Below are 20,348 nucleotides of genomic sequence, written 5' to 3'. Positions count from 1 at the left end.
ACTGTTTAATCTGTGCTTGATTTATATGGCACTCTTAATAAGATGTCTCGAAATATTTGTTCAGGAAATTCCTCCAGAAAATCCATTACAAACTCTTTTTTCTCAAATCAGATATGAAGCTCTACTTTTTCACAGCAAGTTGAGTGCACACACTAAGCTGACCATGCTTAGGTGGCTGGGCCCACAGTGCCCACTTAATCATTTCAAATTAATTTCCATGGATATAATGAAATTCTGATTTTGATATATCCATATTATGAAAAGTTTCAAATTTTAAGATGATATGCACTGAAATTTATATTTTACAATGGTTATCTTATAGTAAAATAATGATGGGTATATGTGGTATCAAGCATATATTTATGTTTTATGTTTTATTTTTATTTTTATTTGTAAAATATGAGGTTTAGGATTTCCCATTAGTATATTTATAATTATTAAAAATATAAAACATTTCCACTCACTTTATATTACTATCTATCTATATAGGTGGATTATATTTATTTAAAAGAGACACAAAATGAGTATAGTTCACATTAATTTAATATACTAAACACAGAGATATATTAATCCTTAAAATAAAAATGATATTTTTCGTTTAGGAGAAGAGATAAGAATTCAAAAAGTAAAAGAAATCAAATAGAGTGCTTTTAGAATGGAGATCAATTGAACAAGATATTTTGGAGAATTATATAGTTCTTACTTATTCAAATCAAAAGTGCACATTTCCTTGATGAATTATGGTAGATAGTACTCATGTCTTGACTATGTTGTAATATTTCACAAACAACTCAGTGTCTAGTCAATACTTCTACAATTTGTGTGTAACTTGTAGGGAGTTGACGTGCTTTGTCTAAGCTTTGACATTTGAGATGAATTCCTACAAATAAACAAGAAGAAAAAAATAGTAGCAACATGGGAGAATTAGGGTTTAAACTTGTTTATTTCATCAATTGCATGTTTTATCTAAAGCTTGGGGGCAGTGTATCCTTAAGAAACTATAAATACTATATCAAAGGATAAAAATTGTATTATAGAACTTCTTAAGTCATTGAACCTGCAATACTCTTAATCCTAACTTTTTTGTTTTTTTATTTTTGGAATTTAGCTTTGTCATTACTATTCTAGTTAATGCACATCATTTCAAACAATTTGCATTATTGAACATACATTGTCATTAATGTAAGGGAATGAAAAATAAGTTCAATACATGTCAAAGAGTTCACCAAGAAGTTGAAATAAAAAGCAATTGTATACCCAAAACTATAACATTTACTTCACTTATGTCATGTCCAAATTTATGGTAGGAAATAATGATTTATATCTAGTTACATTTAATCAATTTTTGACATAACTTATGAAACAAAAACATGCATAAAAGCTTATAGAATAACCATTATGTATATATCAAATAGATAAGACACAAGATAACACCAGATATACCCTAGGGAAACCCTCATGAGGAAAAAATATAGCCTCCAAAAGCATCCATACTCCATCAAATTATTATGTCATAAAGAAATACAAAGAACTTATAAGCATACAATGAATAATTCTAGCATGAATTGGAACATCCCTTGTAATGCTTTACAAATGCACTCCTAAAAAATATTCAATAATGAGAAACCCCTCACACAAAAAACCTTAACCACTAAATATATGCTTGTTTCTATGGAATAAAGCTCATAAAAATACAAATAAGTGCTAGAGTAAAACTATTTACCACAAAACCGTGTGAATAAAATACTATTGACCCCTCATTTAATATTGGGTACTAAATTTTCTCTATATTAAATATATTTCCCTACCATTAAATATATTTCTCAATGTTATAATACAACATATAAAGTAGCCCAAGAATATTAACTCCTAGTGATACAAATCCATCTAGATTTCAATTGGTGCATCAAAGACAAAATAATTATGCAAGCTATAAAAAACCTTATTTAAAATTCTCTCGCTTGTATAAACTATTTAAGGGTCAATCAATGAAATACATCATCATAGAAATACATGAAAACACATGAATCTCTACCAAGCTCTCATGCTCCATCAAGGTCCTTGCAATAAAACCAAAGTGAGCACCTTCTAAAACAATAATTCCTCTCATACTTCAACATCCTACCTATGGAAGAAAGGAAACAAGACAAGTTGAAGATGCACCAATCAAAAACCACAAGAATCAAATCCAATCTAACAACAAAGGCTTCAAATTAATGTTAGAAGGAAGAAACCCACATGATAAAAATGACATCAATAATACTTTCTAATACATCCAATCATTCATTCCTCCTAGGTATGATCATCTTTAGTAAACTCATGCTAACATAATATCAACCGATGAAATAAAATCAAGCTTCCTACATCAAGCTTGTCAAAGAGAAAGATATATATCTAAGAATTCCAATTATATGTGTAATACCAAATCTGAAAATAAGCTCAAATAATATCAATTATACCAACCAAATCTCATATTAAGATGTGCTATGTAATGAAAACATGATCTATAATAATCACAATGATCCATATATGCAACCCAAATAGTTGTATACGCTCTCACAATATGTCATCATCCTCCCAAATCCTATAATCATGGATACCATAGAAGAAACAATATAAATGAAAAGAGAAACCCTGTAAGCCATAAGTTGTCCTACTAACATATCAAAGATGTCATTTTGTGTCAAGTATGATCTCCTTATATCAAAAAATGAATAGCCATAAGAAAAATGAAAACCTTATTCAATATCTTAATGAAACAAACATATGTACCATGTTTAATGCTAGTATAAGTGTAGGCCTATCAAACCAAGTAAATCAAACTCAAGATATCCATTCCAAATATAGGAAATCAACCAAATTAACATCTCCTATTATCTTCATAATCAATTTCATAATATCAACTATATACATTAGGAGATAACTATACTATCCATATCTCAAATTGTTTCCTTTGGAACTAATGTGTATCCATAGCTCAAGATTCATATCTATGAAAGATGATGATAAGCATAATTATCCTAAACTTATCTATAGGAGATACCTTTCAACTACTAAATCATTGAGTACAGTAAGAGTGAGAAAAAATAATTCTTATCTAAGATATGCAAGTCATTGTGACTTCAACAATAACACTATTCTTTCATGTCCATAACAAGTGAATGATCCTTAGTCTTTCTATCGAAACCATCAACTCTCTCAACACAAGTATCTAATAACAATAGAATACCACTACCACCTAAGTCTTCATGTATCCATGATCGCCTCTAACCAATCAATCCATGCCAAAATCTAAATGCAATGCAACACATGCATTAATTAATTCAGAAAATGACCATGTAGTCAATACTAAGAGAACCAACCAAGGTAAATATCGAAGCTCTAGTCACGAATCAATAATATAAACATGGCACCATTATCTAACCATACCATCCTAGGATATCACATGCTCCAAGTGAACATAACATGATCTCAATAATAATGTATAATGCAAAAAATATAATCTAGAATCAAGAGTGAACCACAACATAATAACAACCATACTCTAAAGAAGACATCACCTATCAAGCAATGATAAAATTCCAAAATGATAAAGCATATACAACACCTTAACCAAAGAATTCATGACTCCTCCATCCCTTTAAGATGTTAAAATTTTAAATTATATGAAAATAACCATCTCTTACCAGTGAACTTACAAATGTGAAGAACCTTCTACAAAAAATAGATCAAGAGCTCCTCAAATAATCTACAACAATAAATAATATCATACGCCATTAAATGGTGAATACACATCACTACCAACGAGTCCTACTAAATTATCATATTGAGTCTCACACTACCTCATGATAACCTTATCCCAAAACAAGGTCATCCAAGTCTACACACACATGACTGAAATATCAATAACATCAAGTGATACCAGGATCTCCAAGATAACAAGATGCACTCACCAAAAAAACTACCAATCAATAATCAATTATACACCATCAATTCATCACTATCAAAAGATCACATTTACATGTATAACCAACGATATACAACCAAGATATCTTCACATCATGATAAACCATAGGGTAAAAGTCCCAAAAAACTAATATCCAAGTAATTTTTTAATCCATCCTCTCATCTCAAAGGAAACATACCAATGCATAAATGATCATAGGAAAGATCAAATAACAAAGTGTACATCAACACTGAATCAAACTTGGTATAATCTACCAATCACATATCTAATAGATCCAAGAAATGAAACATACAAACTCACCATAACATGAATAACCTAGAAATTAATTTATGAAAGAGAATAACCTTGCAAACAAAATGACTCAAATAAAAGTCAATTTGAGATCTAATTTTCCAAATATGTCCATAACTAAACAACATGGTCAAGGTTCCAAATAATAATCAAGGAGATGATATACAATCTCAAAATAGAAAATTAAATCACTACCAAACCTTATTATATCATGTCAATACAAAAAGTGTACTTGCACCACCATTACACAATAATCATCACCAATGACATACTCACACTCAACTATCAACATAGAAGTAGTCCCCTTGATCATTAATAACTGATTGAAGTTCCCTTATGAGGGCACAATTTATATCTCATTTCTAGCCTAATATAATTAGGCCTATGTCTTCCCATGGATGTTTTATATAAAAAAAAATTACAAGTATAAAATGAGTGCGTTGGCTCCTAAGTAATCCCCACCTACAGTTTCTTTATATTTTCCTACATTGGTTTCCACTCATCGCTACCTATCTACTTGTATGTTATAAAAATGTATATCTTTTGTACCTTATTTATTATGGGGCTAAGAATATATCCATTCCTTAGAGTAGACCTTTTTTCCAACCTAGGACTACACACCCCTTAGGGGTGCATTTTGTTCCTTTCTCTGCTCTAGGTATATGCAAAGGAAATACACCTATGTTGTTGATATTCACAACCCTCCCTTGCTTTGAGCTTGTTATCATTTTAGATATCTCTTGTCCTACTCACTATAGTAATGGTAGGAATTCACCAAGAGCTCATCTATCACCTCTGGCTCCTACATCATAGTCTCCAACGACCATACCCACTATTTTTTTATTTCTCCTAGAGAAATAAAGAAGGGTGTTGGAAGCTATATCTATAGAGTTGTTTTAGTAGCATCTCCTGCCTCATCGGTTGGACCATATCCTCTACTATAAATGGTTCAAGAGGCCTTTCCCATAGAAAATTATGTTGTTGAGCCTTCTTATAATTCTCTTCCTAGTCCCCATTTATATCGGAACCACGTTGCACATGACCTAAGCATCATCAAGGGATGATGGCCTACACACATGAGCCACCTTGAGGGTTGAGGGTGAGTCGTATATGTTCACTCCTACTCCTACTATCTTTGTGATTTATCTCACTCTCATTGCTCCTTTTCCATCTATTCCTACTCCATCTTCTATGCTCCTACCTACCATTCCCAAGGCCTTCAATGAGCCTCACCCAAAAAGGGTACAAGTTTTCATTACTCCCTCCTTAGAACCACCTCTCATCACTTGCCTATTATCCCTCTATTTTCTGAACTTATTGACATGCCACATACAAAAATTATGTCCAATGTGATATTATCTTCATCACCTACTTTGCAACCTCATCCTCATTTGAGTTTTACTAGTGCACTTAAACCTAATTTGGTTGATTGGAGGCCTACGCCTTCATAGAAGCCTAAGAAAAAGTTTGAGCAAGACCTTGTTCCTAAGTTCCATCATCAAAATCGAACTTTTGGAACCTCTATTTCTATTTCTTTGTCCCTTTCACTATTGGTTGTGTTGTATGCAACTACTTGTGTTGTTGAGGTGGTTTCAACTTCTTCAAATTTTGTCTCTATCCATCTTCCAGAAGTTTGTAGTCTAACTCCTACTTTGATGCCTTGGGCCAAGTCACCTACCTCTTCTATTGACATGCATTTGTTTGACTCTTTAGAGGATATATTGGCATTTTCTATGATCGCCACATGGTCATTCACCCTCAACTGCAAGAGCTTTTGGACAAGAATGTGGAAGCTACATCATCCTTGGCTCTTACTAATAGTGAGGCACCCCATGTTGCCCTCATATTTATTCCTCTTCGAGTTCATCATCTCTCTCATTATGATCTAGATTGGGAGGATGATAAGATAGGATGGTGGGTGACTAATAAGATAGTACCCTTCTTATCTTGTAGATCAGAGCATGTATGTCTATGCTCCTTGCAGTTGCTTTATATGTTTTGTTCCATCTTGAAAGACCCAAGTTACTCCATAGGTACTTGGAAATAGGGGGTGATGACAGTCTTTACATGTTTTGTTCTCTATTGGAGGACCCAAGTTACTATGTAGGTGCTTCAAAATAGGAATATTTTTGTCTTAAACTTCCTCTATTTGTTAATCACCCTTCTTCTATTTATCGTATCGTTTTTTTTTATTCAAGGACAATGCAAAGTTTTGGGGGCATTTATGCTATGTTCTCTATTGTCTCAATTTTTATTTTTTATTTTTCTTTATGTGGCTTTTTCATATCCAAAAACTTTGGGACCGTGATGATTAACTCATACATAGCCATATGCATGATTAAATTTACTATTGTGAGTTCTTTTGGTGCCGAACTATCGGATCCGCCTATCTTTGTGTTTTTTTTATGTTGTGGATTTCATGTTTCATTTGTTGTAAGGTGGAATTCCATAGAAATACCTTGCTATGTTTACATGACACATCTCTTCTTCTTAGAACGACATGCATGTAAAGAATAAAAATCAAAGGGGGCAATATCATATCTTTGCATTTTGCATATTTACATTACCATCTTGTTATCTCAATATCTATATTTCTATCTTGGTATTGTATCTTTTATCTTGTCACCTTTTTTTGGGGTAAAGAAACTATCTCAATTTATCTTATCACCTTTGTGCATTACAAACCACTATCTAATTGGTCTCTAGTAACCCTATTGTATGGATATCTAGTATAACATAACTTCTTGCTCATACGAGAAAAATGTTTTTATCCCAGTGATCACTATCTCTCCATCTTTGTGTTTCATCATATTGTTTATGTTTCAAAATTCTCACATTTTCATCTAACATGTTTCTTTGCAACTAACATGTTTGTAATGAAATGGCCTAGCAATATATCACAAAGGTACAAGGCTCTTCCTTAGGGGTAAATCTGCACAATTAGAGGATACTACTTTCCCTCGTATCTCAATAAAAAAAATTAACTCTCACTATTTTAGCTTGCATCTTGTGATAATGATATGTTTTCTAAATTTGTTAAATAATATAACGTCATAAATTGCGGCCTGTATAATTCCATGCTACATAAGCTCCTTCACTTTATGTTGATTGGAGAACCCTTTCAAATTTTGTATGTTTCCTTGCTTGGGTTGCCTTGTTATCATGTCTTTCATACTTCTCTAAGCCTTTTGATTATCTCACTCATGGATGCCCATGCATCATGAAGACATCTGCATGTCACGCCAGCATCTCATAAATATGAAGTCTAAAGGTGGTCATTGGAGTGTCATGCTTACGATTGGTAGGTCTTGTAATGTCTCTGGTAGTGTGCATTGACATCAATTTTGCTTCCCGGATTTTTATCTTGCCTTCCTTTCATTCATTAGGGTCTCTAATGAAGCTCATACCAATCTAATCACTCTCTCTATCGTTGGATTAATTTTCCTCACAATCTCCTGCATTCTTAGCTCTCTTTATTCCTTCGTGCTCGAGGCTCTATTATTACCACTTCATTCTTCAAGAGGACATCACGTCTCTTCTTATCTCTAGCAAGCTCTAAAATTTTTGGGTGTGGAAGAGAAGTCTCTTTCCTCTTTCATTTATCATTTTTATCTCCATAGCATATCTATCATTGTGTTTCCTTGTATCTAGTTTTATCTATTGTATACATCATCTATCTTGGTTGTTCGTCAAGGTGGAAACACCAAAATAGAGGTCTAACTATGGCATACCTCTAAAACATAGCCCCAACATTTTCATCTCTACTTTGTTTTGTGTAGGTTTATCAAATAAGGAATGAGCTAGATCAAGGCTTCAATCATTGGTGTTTTGTGAGAATTCTTTCCTTAAACATCTTTCCTTTTAAAATTGTTATTTTGTTAATTGTTGTTTTATTATTTTCATATCATCAAGAATATAAGAAACCTAAAGTTTGGTCACTTTGTACTGTCTATGTGAAACTTTGTACTCTATTTGTTTCCCCTCTAAACATATTACAAAATAAAGATTTATATCTCCACTCTAAATTAATTTTCACCTTATTTTCAATGTCGGTCAAGTTGTTTGATCGTTGCAGTTTTGCCATCTAGTAGTATTCCTCTATAAACTGAGTTGGAATCTCTACGGCCAATCAAATTGGTTGAAGTAAAGTTGTTGGTTGTAAACTGAGTTGCCTATATGTAAAACTTGTGCTCCTGTGTGTATTGTATTCACATGCATGGCAGAAAGAATGTGATCCTCTGAGCTTGCATCTGAATCTGGTACACCAATAATTATCCCCATAATAAAAAACCCAATAACGCAATGCACATCCTCTTGAGCTTTGATCACCTAGAAATTAAAACATTTGGATGAAAATTTTAAACAAAGACAGACATTTGTGTTTGCTTCAACAAAAAAATAGAAAATAAAGGTTCTCCTATGACCGAGGATGCATGATGCTCTGGAGAACTAACCATCCTTAGACTATAGGGTAGTTTATGGAGTATATGATGTGAAACTAGTGTGCAAGAAAGAAAAATTTGAGAATGTCTTATCCATTATCAAAGTAATGGACAATCAATTAATAAGGCTTCAAAATTTGAATAGTGCAATTAATTTGTTGATGTTGATAACTCAATAAGTAAGTTGATTCCACATGTAAGGAGTACAAATCGGCATGGATAGAATACACATGGCTTGCAGTTTAACAGCTAAAGGTAAATGGAAAATAATTCTGGCATAGATGAAATGTACTGAGCGGTGCTGACAGCCGGAGGTAAATAACAGCTAAGATTAGTTGGCATTGGTGGAATATGTATAACTTCTAACTATATTTATGATGTACATTGCACGTAAAAAAATTATGATTCCTAGAAGACATTGACTTCTGGTAACAACAACAGGATAACATCTAGTTTTGGAAAAACAATGTGGGTTTATTACTATAACATTTTGTACAGGTCCATTGATCCCCAAAGAATCTTACATGGACAAAATAAACATGCTATTAGAAACAAATTACAGCATATATACATAACTAGCTAATAATTGAAAAATAAAAGAGAACTGCCTCTACAATTGACCTTTGTGTAGAAGAGAAATCTGCAATCCAGACAGCTTACAAGTATAATCACCACCACAAAATCATAAAATAATAATAAAACAAATCAAATTAAGCGCTTAGTTACAATTCAGAGAAATGTGATCTTGCCATGAGATTTTCTTCTTTCCTTGCAACGTCGTGGCAATATATATGATCTATTCCACAAATCAGACGTCTTGAGAGCACTGAGAAATTTAACGTTGCCACTGACTGGCTACATTTTGGTGACTTCGTTAAGATATTTGGTCCTGATTGGTTCCCAAAAGACGAGAATTATCAAAAGACATTTGAATTCTATGTCATGAGAGATCTCTTTTATTAAGAAAGGGGTGGCATGTCATGAGAGATCTCTTTTTTTTAATTGAACAAAGCAGAAATACAATACCTAATATGATATAAAGTATATTGTTTTTTGAATATTTTATTAAAAGTGGTGGCATATTTTAGGACATTTGAATTTGTGTCATAAGAGTTATCTTTAATGAACTCACCTAAAACTATTAAACTTTACAAATTGACAAGATGAATTATTTGACACAATATTAAAATCTCATAAAATAAATTAAAAATATATAAAAAATAAATGATAATAATAATGACTTTGATCGTAACACAATGTGACATGAACACGCTTAAGTTCTCGAGGGAGGGTTTCCAATTCTCTCCACACATGTTCCTCCAAATCATATTCCTCTACTAATCGTCCAAAGGCAATTAATCGTCCAAACAAATAGACACCATCGTTGTACAAAGATAGAGACAAATTCAAATTTAATATTGTTGTCCATACTCCTGTGCTGGGATCAAATCTTTGGCATCTGTTATTGAAAACACCAATGATATAAAGCATTCCTTCAATAAAAAAACCTGTACAATTGGCAATTGCTTGGTGCATCTTAGCAAGAAGCTCCCACTCCTCTTCATCTACTTTATATACTGCTACTTTACGTGTGACACGACGATCAATATTAAGTGTATGGAAACAAACATGGAATAGTAAGTGTATTAAATCAATATTTCAGCGTTTTGCAGTTGTCAGGGAGGGGAAAATTTAACTAATAGAATCTGATTACCAAATTAAAAGCTTCTGAAAGATATATTTCTGTTTATTCTATATATTATTAAATATATTTTAGTTCGTAATACTTTCATTTTATAATAGATATTGAGAATCAATACTATTATCTAATAAATTAAAGTTTTGTATATATTTTAATATTCTATTAAATTTTTGTACTAATAAATATAAAACATAATCTCTCTCTCTCTCTATATTAATTTAGATAACTAAATACAAAAACCAAAATTTAGAATATTTGAATCTAAAATCTTAATTTTTACACACTCTCCAAACATAATGGTCAGAAAAAGATAAAATGACACAAGCCTCATTATTTTTACTTTTGCCATTATTGTTATCTTTTCCTATCCTTTTCAACTGAGAAAGTAGGTATATGTATGCAAGATGATTTGTTTTTAATTTATATTATTTATAATAATGTATGATCAATTTTAAGTTTCAATTATGATGTTTGAGTTTTGTAATCATTATGTTTTATTCTGAAATAAAAATAGGAATAATATTAAAATTAATATTCCTTCAAAATTTTGATACATATGATTTAAATGACAACAGAAAACAAATTGTAACATTGAAAGGAATAGATTGTCAAAACAAAAGACAAATTGGAAAACCAAAAATTATACACAAACACAAGAATTTATCGTGGTTCACCAATTTGGCTACATCCACAAAAAACAAGCTAGAGATCTCTATTATTATTGCAGCTTACATACACAAGGCTTTTCTCTCATTTATATACAATAGCCTTCAAGAGAAGACAAAAGGGACAAACAAGGGGAAGATGAAATGAAGAGTCAGACTTCACATCCCAACAATCTCCCACTTGAAGTTTGAAGTTTGACTCACATTGTGACTTCACATCTGAACAACCTCCCACTTGAAGTATATCCCCTACTTTCCATTCCGAACCAATATCCAAGTGCAATCACCAAATCAAATGGTAATAATAGGTTGAGAATCAATCACCATAGCCGGAATAGCAACCACAACTAATTGCAAATCACATCCAACCCAAAAACCATTGACGTGCAAAAAACTAGAAGATGCTTATATCACATGAGCAATGATAGCCAAAATAACTCAAATCTACCAATCAACACTAACATAAAATGTGTGGAAATAATCAAATCACCATAGCTTACAACCTACAACCAACATGTTGCAAAATCTCACTTAACATCCTCCAAGTCCTCATGAAAAGACCACATACTGCTGTTAAGAAAACAACAAAGAACAACAATAATAGATGAACTCAAAAAACTTTATGAAGAAACATCCATGCAAACCATATCTCATCCTTCTACCAACACCACCAAGTGCTTAGCTATGCCAAGTATGATCTCCTTTATCTCCCCAAATGAAAGCATTAACAACACTCAACCAACATGGATGTAAGCTCCTATAATCAAGGAAGATCAAACTCAATATCATTACAAAACAAGGAACCATCTCCTATAAGGAGATAAATCTGCCAAGTAGACCAAGAGTGGGGACTAAGAATGCTCCTCGAGGATACACCAAGTTACAATGACTCTCTCCAAGAACAATCTCCTCTAAGTCTAGAATGGACTCACGTCCATCACCAGGTGTAGGCTCCTCAGGCTTCTTGCTGAAACCTCTAAAGAGAAACCGTCTCAACAAATGTTCTCTAATCCCAAAAGAACTCCAATCTCACCCAAGCCTCTTAGTTTTCAAAAGCACCTCCATGGTCAATCCACCAATGTACTTGATACTAAGAGCACTAACAAGACCAATGTCAAAACTCTCACTGCACATCTGCATTACCTGGGAACACAAGAGGACAATTTGATCTTACATCTTCACAAATGAATACCAGATGCTCCAATAAGCATAACTTGCCAAGAGAACCTATATCATGCCAATGCTCTAGTCTATAATCAAGAGCTTACCATGGCATCTAAGAATCAACATCTCTTATCGTAGTAATAGGAATAAGGCAAAGACATATTTGCTATTGTTGTCCATACTCTTGTGTTGGGATCAAATCTTTGAGTTCTATAACGATATAGGACATAAAACATTCCTTCAATAAAAAAACCTCTACAGTACCGACCAACATTTTCGTACATCTGAGGAAGAAGCTCCCACTTGTCTTCATCTACTTTATAAACTGCTGCGTCACGGAGCTTACGGCCAGCAATAGTGTCATATCCTCCTGCAATGTAAATTGATCCATCAGGTGAAGCACACCATGCATACTTATTTCTATCACTCGGGGTTGGAATATCAGCACCTCGCTTCCATGTACTAGATAATAAATCATATATCCAAATCTTTGGACTTAAAGAAAAGTGCCCGTCTAGCACAACTATCTTATGATTCACATTTATAATCTTAGAAGAGTGTGAGATTTCATGTTCAGTTCGAAAAGGTTTACATGAATGATCAATAGGATCGTATATAGATACCTCACAACGCTGAAGAAAACATATATATTTATTGGCCAGCCCAAACTTAATTCTATCTTGATAAAATTTGAAGCATTCCATCATTTCTTTGGCAGGCTTCAACAACTGCTTAATCTTTGACTGAGATTCATACGATATTCTTAGTAGAATGTCTCGAAATATCTGTTCAGGGAGTTCCTGTAAAAAATCCATTATCAACTCTTTCTTCTTGAATAAGATATAAAGATCTAGACTCTTTCACGTCAAGTCGAGAGTGCTATAAAATTTAGAGAACTATTTGAGTTATTTAACTGTAGGGTTGTTTTATACTTGCAAATGCTTATTGATATTCAATGGCCACACCGTTAGGGAATGCCCTTAGAGTACATCATATATGAAAAGCAATCTCATATAGAGTTACAAATTACTTGAATTAAAGCAAATGATAATTAATCTATGTTACCAATTTGGAATTGGATTGGAGTAATAATTGGGTATATTAATTTTTGTTATTTAAATAGATAAAATTTAATGTTTATTTTGAGATTATTGTAGAAAAATGTGTTGCTGAAAATAGGGGAAGTAATTAGTCAATGTCTAGTGAGATATACACTTTCCATTTTGGTTTTTACAATTATATTATAAATAAAATTATGTAAAATATTTATATGTAATTTTGTTTAAGATATAATCTTTTTCAAAGATTGTATCTTATCAAAAACAATATTTTTGATATATTATTAAATATTATATAAAATTATAGTAATATATAAATTTAATCTATGATAATATATATTTTTAAATAATTTGTCTTAATATTTCAAAAAGAATTTTAAATAGATAATTATCACTAAAAAGAATATTTTATAAGTAATGTAAATGGAAATTAAGATTCTACCTTTTTTAAGTTCTTAATGCTTGGTGTGTCATGTGTTAGATATTTTGAATTGTGAAATGCAATTAAATAGTATCTTAACGAGATAGGGGAAAGCCTGGTCATAAATTTTATGATAGATTTTATGATGTGTTAGATGGTGAATTCAAGGGAAGTTAAACTAGAATTTTATGACGGATTATGAGACATACCATAATAATCTTTTGTGAATATTATGGAGCCTAAAATGGAGTGCTTGCTTTCAAGAATGAGATATGATTTATGGAAAGTGTAAGAAATATAATACTTTTTAGATGGATTTGTTTTTCCATGATTTCAAATGTGGGAATTTTGCTACTTAATTTAGATGTATTTTTAAGTTTTTATTTAGAATGTTTTTGTATTAATCCTCTTTAAAATGGTGCTAGGTTGTAATTAATTGTGTTGTATTATGCTTAATACATGAGTTGGAATTCTACTACAAGTGTTTCTACTTTTGCTCTTGTTGCTAAATAATACATTCATTGGTTTTTAGTATTATTTTCTTATATAAATGGTTTCTCATGCAAATCATTATTTAATGTTTTAGATTTTATTTTTTTATTTGTAAGGTACAAGCAAGTTAATGGGTCCTCTTTTAGTGCAAGTGTCAATATTTTTGAAAATTCCAATTGAATTAAGAACCCATTTCATAAAACATAGGTACGTATTTATCAATGAGGTCCTTAGCTTAAACATATACCCATTTCAAATTGGTAACCATTATGATTTTTCATAAGAAATAGTTGTCTATTTACTAATAGGATTATAAACTTAAACACACACATTCCTAAAGGTACCCATTATGATTTGAAATCTTGAAATGATAATCTATTACAAATGCATACCCATTTTAGAATATGAACCCACTATCACAAGAACCTATTTTATGATAGTTGCATGTATGATAACACAATTAGTTTTTCTAAGTCCATGGAAACTCATTTTTACCTACATGATAATTAGTAGGGAACTTTAGAATGGGTACCCACATTTGTAGATCCCACTAAACCCTCGGTATTTTCTTCGTCATAACATGTATCTTAGAAGTATATATTTATTTATTTTAAAATGAATATTATAAAAAAATTTATATTGTTACACTGTAAAATTAATTATAAACATTTTATTTTATACCTAATAAAAATAACAACTTAAATATTTAGATATATAATATTTGTAAATATAATGTTATGCTAATTAAAAACAATTGAAATTTTTTTTTTAATTTAATTTTATTAATAGTTATTGGTTCTAATTAATTTAATTCTTATGAAAACAAATAACAAAAAAATATCAAATGAACAATGTGAAATAATCAAATATAATCACAGATAAAAAAATTAAAAATTAAAATGTTAACTAAATACAATTGAGAACTTCCCTAAAAGAAACTGTAGTTTCTCAAATTTTTAAGATTTAAAACGAGATTTCCAGAATTACTATCAAAGTTCAACTGTAGTCACACTCAGTACATTTGTTTGTCGGAACTCCGCTGCCGGATTGATAGCAATTAACCTCTCAGAAACCCCTGCATTAGCTTTTAACATATACAATACCCGATGAGAACTCCCGTTAGAGTGGTAACAAACTCCAGCAAAGACAATTCGATCGCACCACACTGCAGCAGAACCCGGTTTGGAAAGAATTACTTCACGAAAACTAATTACTTGTCTCGAATTTCCGTTTTCCAAATCATGTTCAGTTATTTCTTGGCCTCCAAAAACAAACAGTTTCCCAAATGCATATAAAACGTTTTCCTTGTGTTGAATCCCCGAAATATTATCAGTCGGAGTCCATAATCCGGTGTTGGGATCGAAATTTTGGACCTCATCATTTTGTAAATCAAAAACATAAAACTTTCCTCCAGTAAAAGAAACTGAAGCTAGGCCAGTTGGGCGTGGCATCGGAGGAAGAAGCTCCCACTCGTCAGTGTTTATATCATAAACTGCAGCTAGACGGTCTCCAGCAACATACACAGTTCCTTGAGGAGATGCACAACATACAAATCTCTTAATTAATTGCATTTCTGGCATTTCAGTGCCTACATGCCAACGATTAAAGCAAAAATCATAGACCAATATAGAACGAGTTTCTCTGTTATAACGTTTCAAACCAATGAAGACAAGTTTTCTTCTCCAACAAACCAAACGAGTAGAGAATGCAAGTTTAAAGCCAATGGGAAGAGGAGGAGACCTGTGCCAAAAGCCCCGTACAGGGTCATACATTGTTAGACCAGTTCGATGGAGCAAACATATGAACTTTTGAGATAGCCCAGAGTCAATTCTGCGATCGTAGAAGCTGCTATTTCTCACCATGTCCCTCCAAGCTCTGCATACCTGTTTAAGACTCTTATGAAAGATGTATGGTAATCTCATAAGGATCTCTGTGATGATTTCTTGGGGAAGTCTATTAATGAGATCCATTGATATAAGAAGCAAAGAAATCAACTTCCCCAGACACTTCCAAACAACGATATGCACTCTTGAGGTCACCTTGGAAGCAGAGGGGTTGATAGCTTTTAAAGCCACAATACAATGAAATTAGTAGAGAAAGGGAAGATGAAGGGGCAATATCCTTTCGGCTTCAGTATCCAGCCGCAAGCATTCTTTACGAACTCTTCAATTTGAAGTACCGTTTACTCTTCTGTTATGTAATTGATTTTATTACTCTAGGTTAAATCTTTCAATTCGAACAGTTTGGGAATATGAAATTTTCATAATTAATAACAATTCTGAATAAATGCACGCAAAAGATTGAAAAAGCTCTGTATTTATTTTAATTTTTAATTAATTGTTATTTCATTACACTATCTAATCTTATGCTGATTTTTTACAAATAGAAGGATTCTTTTCTACACAAAATTTAAAAAGTACATTATTTTCTGAATCTATTCATAGGTGTTAATTTAATATTTTTGGATAGTTACATTTAATATAAATAGTGAGTGTTGTTTTTGGGTCACTATTTTCTAGCATGGAGAGAGTGAATCTATCCATTGCATGTGGATGGATACCATCATTCAGGTCTAAAGGATATTGTATTCAGATGTTCAAAGATACATTCTTATGCATTATTTAGTCTCTTCAGTTGACTCAATGAAATGTAGTTTTATATTGAATGACATTTGAGTCCATTAGCAATGTAAACTCTAATATTGCTTATTGGACCTCCCTTAGAGAGGATATTTAATTAAATGGGATATCTCATTCGTTATGAATTAGTTTTTGTGTATTGGTGATGGAGCCAAGTACCTTTGCTTTGTGAATTGATCAATCTTCTTTTATATGGTAAATATATGTAGAAACATGTTTTTGTGATGAAAATGAATCTAAGGTGTCTTGTTTTGATCTTTGGTGGTATTTTTGACCCACCATACCTTCATTATGTGTACTAGTTGTATTTCAAGTGATATTGTGAAATTTTTGGATCAATTCACTCTCTCTTATAGAGTTTTGTAAAGTGTCCTAAATGTCAAAAGGTGTCATATTTGTGTGTCCTTCCACCCCTTTTATTAGCTCGAGAATTAGGAGTATTCCTAAGGTCACTACAAACCTTCTGATATTCTCCTTTCACATTTCTGGTTGTGCTAGCACCAAGGGGACTCATTGTTGATTTTTTCCCCCAAGTCAATTTTTATCATTTTCAAACTCATCTACCATCATGGACACTTGTGGATTTTTCCTCTACATTTGTAGTGTCTCATTTAATGATCCCTAGCATATATTTGCTTGTCATGACACTAGCACTAGGATAGAACTACAATACACTATCATAACATTGACACTAAAGATAGAGACCAACATTAAACCTAGACACCAATGCTAAATTGGGACAGTAACATGGCTTGCTAGTGTCATCTCTTATTGCTAGTGTGTCATTTGTGCACTAGTGTTCCTAGGGTATCTCGATTTATGGTTTCATTGCCTAAAATCTATTTTTGACCATTTCTCGGGGTGACCTATTGTATGAAAGTTGATACACTTAATATTGAGAGCCTTCCTAGGCCATTGTAATGATGATGAGTGTCCTACATTAGAATTTATGATGTCACCTTGCCTCAAGAAATGTGTCATTTCTTGCAAGTGACTTGTCATCCTTCTATTCAATGGAGAGTTATGTCCTCTTGGTTGAGTGACATTTTGACTAGGTTCGAGATTGTGTTGGAGGATCAACTTGGCCCTATGTGAATGGACTAGAAGCTACTAAACCCTCATCCTACTTCTTACCTCATAAATCAATAGTGTCATTGTCTAGTTAACCAAGTTTTGCTCCTAGACTCCCTTCATCGGTGTCTATGTTGATTGTGTTTTAAGTGTTTTAGATATGACTTTATTTAGTGTGGTTTGATATAAATAGGAGGTTGAGGATATTCTCATCCAATCAATCGCATGGTTCATTGAGTAAATGTGTTTGTGGATTACATGTCAATCATCATTAAGGGGTCAACCTTTCTCTCTTTATGGTTCATGTGGTGACTTGCCCCATACTTGTTATCCTTCTACTGGTGCCACCATTCTTATGCAATGGTGAGGTACCGTGTATTCTTTCTTTAGCATTTTGGGACTTTTATGGCACTTTTTTGTACTTTGTAGTTTGAATGTGATTTGTCATAATCATATCTTTTTTGTTGTGAGATTTTTATTCAAAAAATGTTGTTTCATTGGGTTTTTCTTTTGTCCTTCAAAAGGATAATTGCAAAAAGAGAAAATAAAAAATATATGCTTGATTTAGAACCCAAAATTTGATGTTAAGGTTGTAAACATTTTATTCTATAAATATTTGGTTATTTTTTGTTATATTGCATAACTCATATTTATTAATGTGTGAGATGAAAAGTGAAACAATAGATTATTACACGATCTAATAAGTCTCACGTTTATCCATATATACTTATAAATAATTATTAAACAATATAGATGTAGTATAATTCTATATAATGTTATATACCTATTCATATAATAAATTGGGAAAATGCTATTAAATTTCATAAAGAAGAGTTAGTTAATATTTCACCCATTTATGATATATATATTATTAATAATATTTACAATATATTTCACCCAACCTTGTCATATAGCTACTTTAATTTTTATTGGGCATTTCCCATGAAAGAATTTATAAAAGAGGAATACATAAATCATTGTAACTAAGAAATATTATTGTAGCATTATAAATTGTACACCTTTAATTAGGGTGTCCAATTTCATACTTTACTAGCACCTGTTTTATCATTTCCCATTCCTCTATGAATTATAGGACCTTTATTGATTTAAATTAATATTTAATTAATATTACGAGTCTTATTCCACTTTAATATAGATCATCATACCTTATTTGGTCTCTTATTTCTAGGTGTGCCCTTTATCTTTTATTTACCCTAATTTATCATACATCTTGCCCTATTTTAAACCTAAAAATATGTTTCCACCATGTAGACATCATATATGGTCACACAAATTTAATTCTCACATTAAGACCCTATTATCTTGTATCGCTAAAAAGTCTGGTTGAAACAGTTAGGACCATGGCTAAATTTTTTGACACAATACCACACTTTTTGTGTTGAATTTTAGAAGGATAATAAGATGGTCCTATCCTATTCAATTCAGTTCAAAGTTATATGATGTGAAAATATGATAATTCCAAGTTAGTCTAAAGGTGATTTTAATGGGAAATCCCTATATAATACATCCCTCACAATTCATTTCATCCAATCTCATTATCATAACCTATCATTATGCTATTATTCCAATTTAAGATAAATATTTCAAGATAAGATTTGATTTAAGAAGTAGAAAATTACGTCAAGGAATATTCAAGTATGATTCCATGATGTATTTAATGTGATTTATCATGTTAATACATTAGCACATTAAGGACTTATCCTAAGGACATTGCATCATAAGGAAAGCTTTTCTTGTTCAATTTCAATTCAATTTAAGTGTTGATTCCAAACCCAAGTTTTGACCTATGAAAAATCCTATCAACAACACCATTTTCCCCTGTTTGTGTGTAGCTATAAGATTTTGGCAAAAATAGGGAGAACTAGGGATAATCAGTAGACTAACACGAGTCCTTATCTAGAAGAAAAGCTAGAAAAGCTAGGACTTCTAGGGCATTTTGGGTGACTTAGTCTAGGGCCAAGACACTCTAGGAATCCTATTCCCCCAAAGTCTGCACCAAATTTCAAGAGAGTGGAGTAAAAGGTCCTAGAAGTGTATACTTGAATTTGTGTGCAAAATTCAAAAGACCAGTGCACTCTGGGTGTCCTATTGTAGTGAATGTGGCTCTAGATTTTAGTCATAGGTGCACCTCTATATTTCCCATTCAACTCTATATTTATTGCAGATATTTTGTTGCATATCAGTCTACTATAGCATCTTTATTTTACATTTATATTGTACCCAAATATTAGTTTGTCCTTATTTCAAATCTGCAAAATTTCCAAAGCAAAAAAGGCATAGAAGCCCTAATGTATCATTTAACTCTCTTTACAATGGTTAGTCAAATTCAATCTCAACTTTGTGGCTTCTTATTTCAATGTTTGTGTGAAAGTGGATATTTGTCCTAATCCTACCTTGCTCCATTTTCATATTAAA

At 32.0% G+C, this 20,348-nt stretch overlaps 1 protein-coding gene across 1 annotated transcript; it reads right to left on the bottom strand.

The window, feature by feature from the left end:
* Positions 1–15,191: 15,191 nt before the first annotated feature.
* Positions 15,192–16,172, bottom strand: LOC131856571 (F-box/kelch-repeat protein At2g44130-like). Its single transcript, XM_059208413.1, has one exon. The coding sequence runs from the start codon at positions 16,170–16,172 to the stop codon at positions 15,192–15,194; it is 981 nt and encodes a 326-aa protein (XP_059064396.1).
* Positions 16,173–20,348: the final 4,176 nt, after the last annotated feature.

Source organism: Cryptomeria japonica, chromosome 7 (genome assembly GCF_030272615.1).
Source record: "Cryptomeria japonica chromosome 7, Sugi_1.0, whole genome shotgun sequence".
Lineage (NCBI taxonomy): Eukaryota > Viridiplantae > Streptophyta > Pinopsida > Cupressales > Cupressaceae > Cryptomeria > Cryptomeria japonica.
Note: the sequence above shows the minus strand (reverse complement) of the source record. Positions and strands in the feature narration are given on the sequence as shown.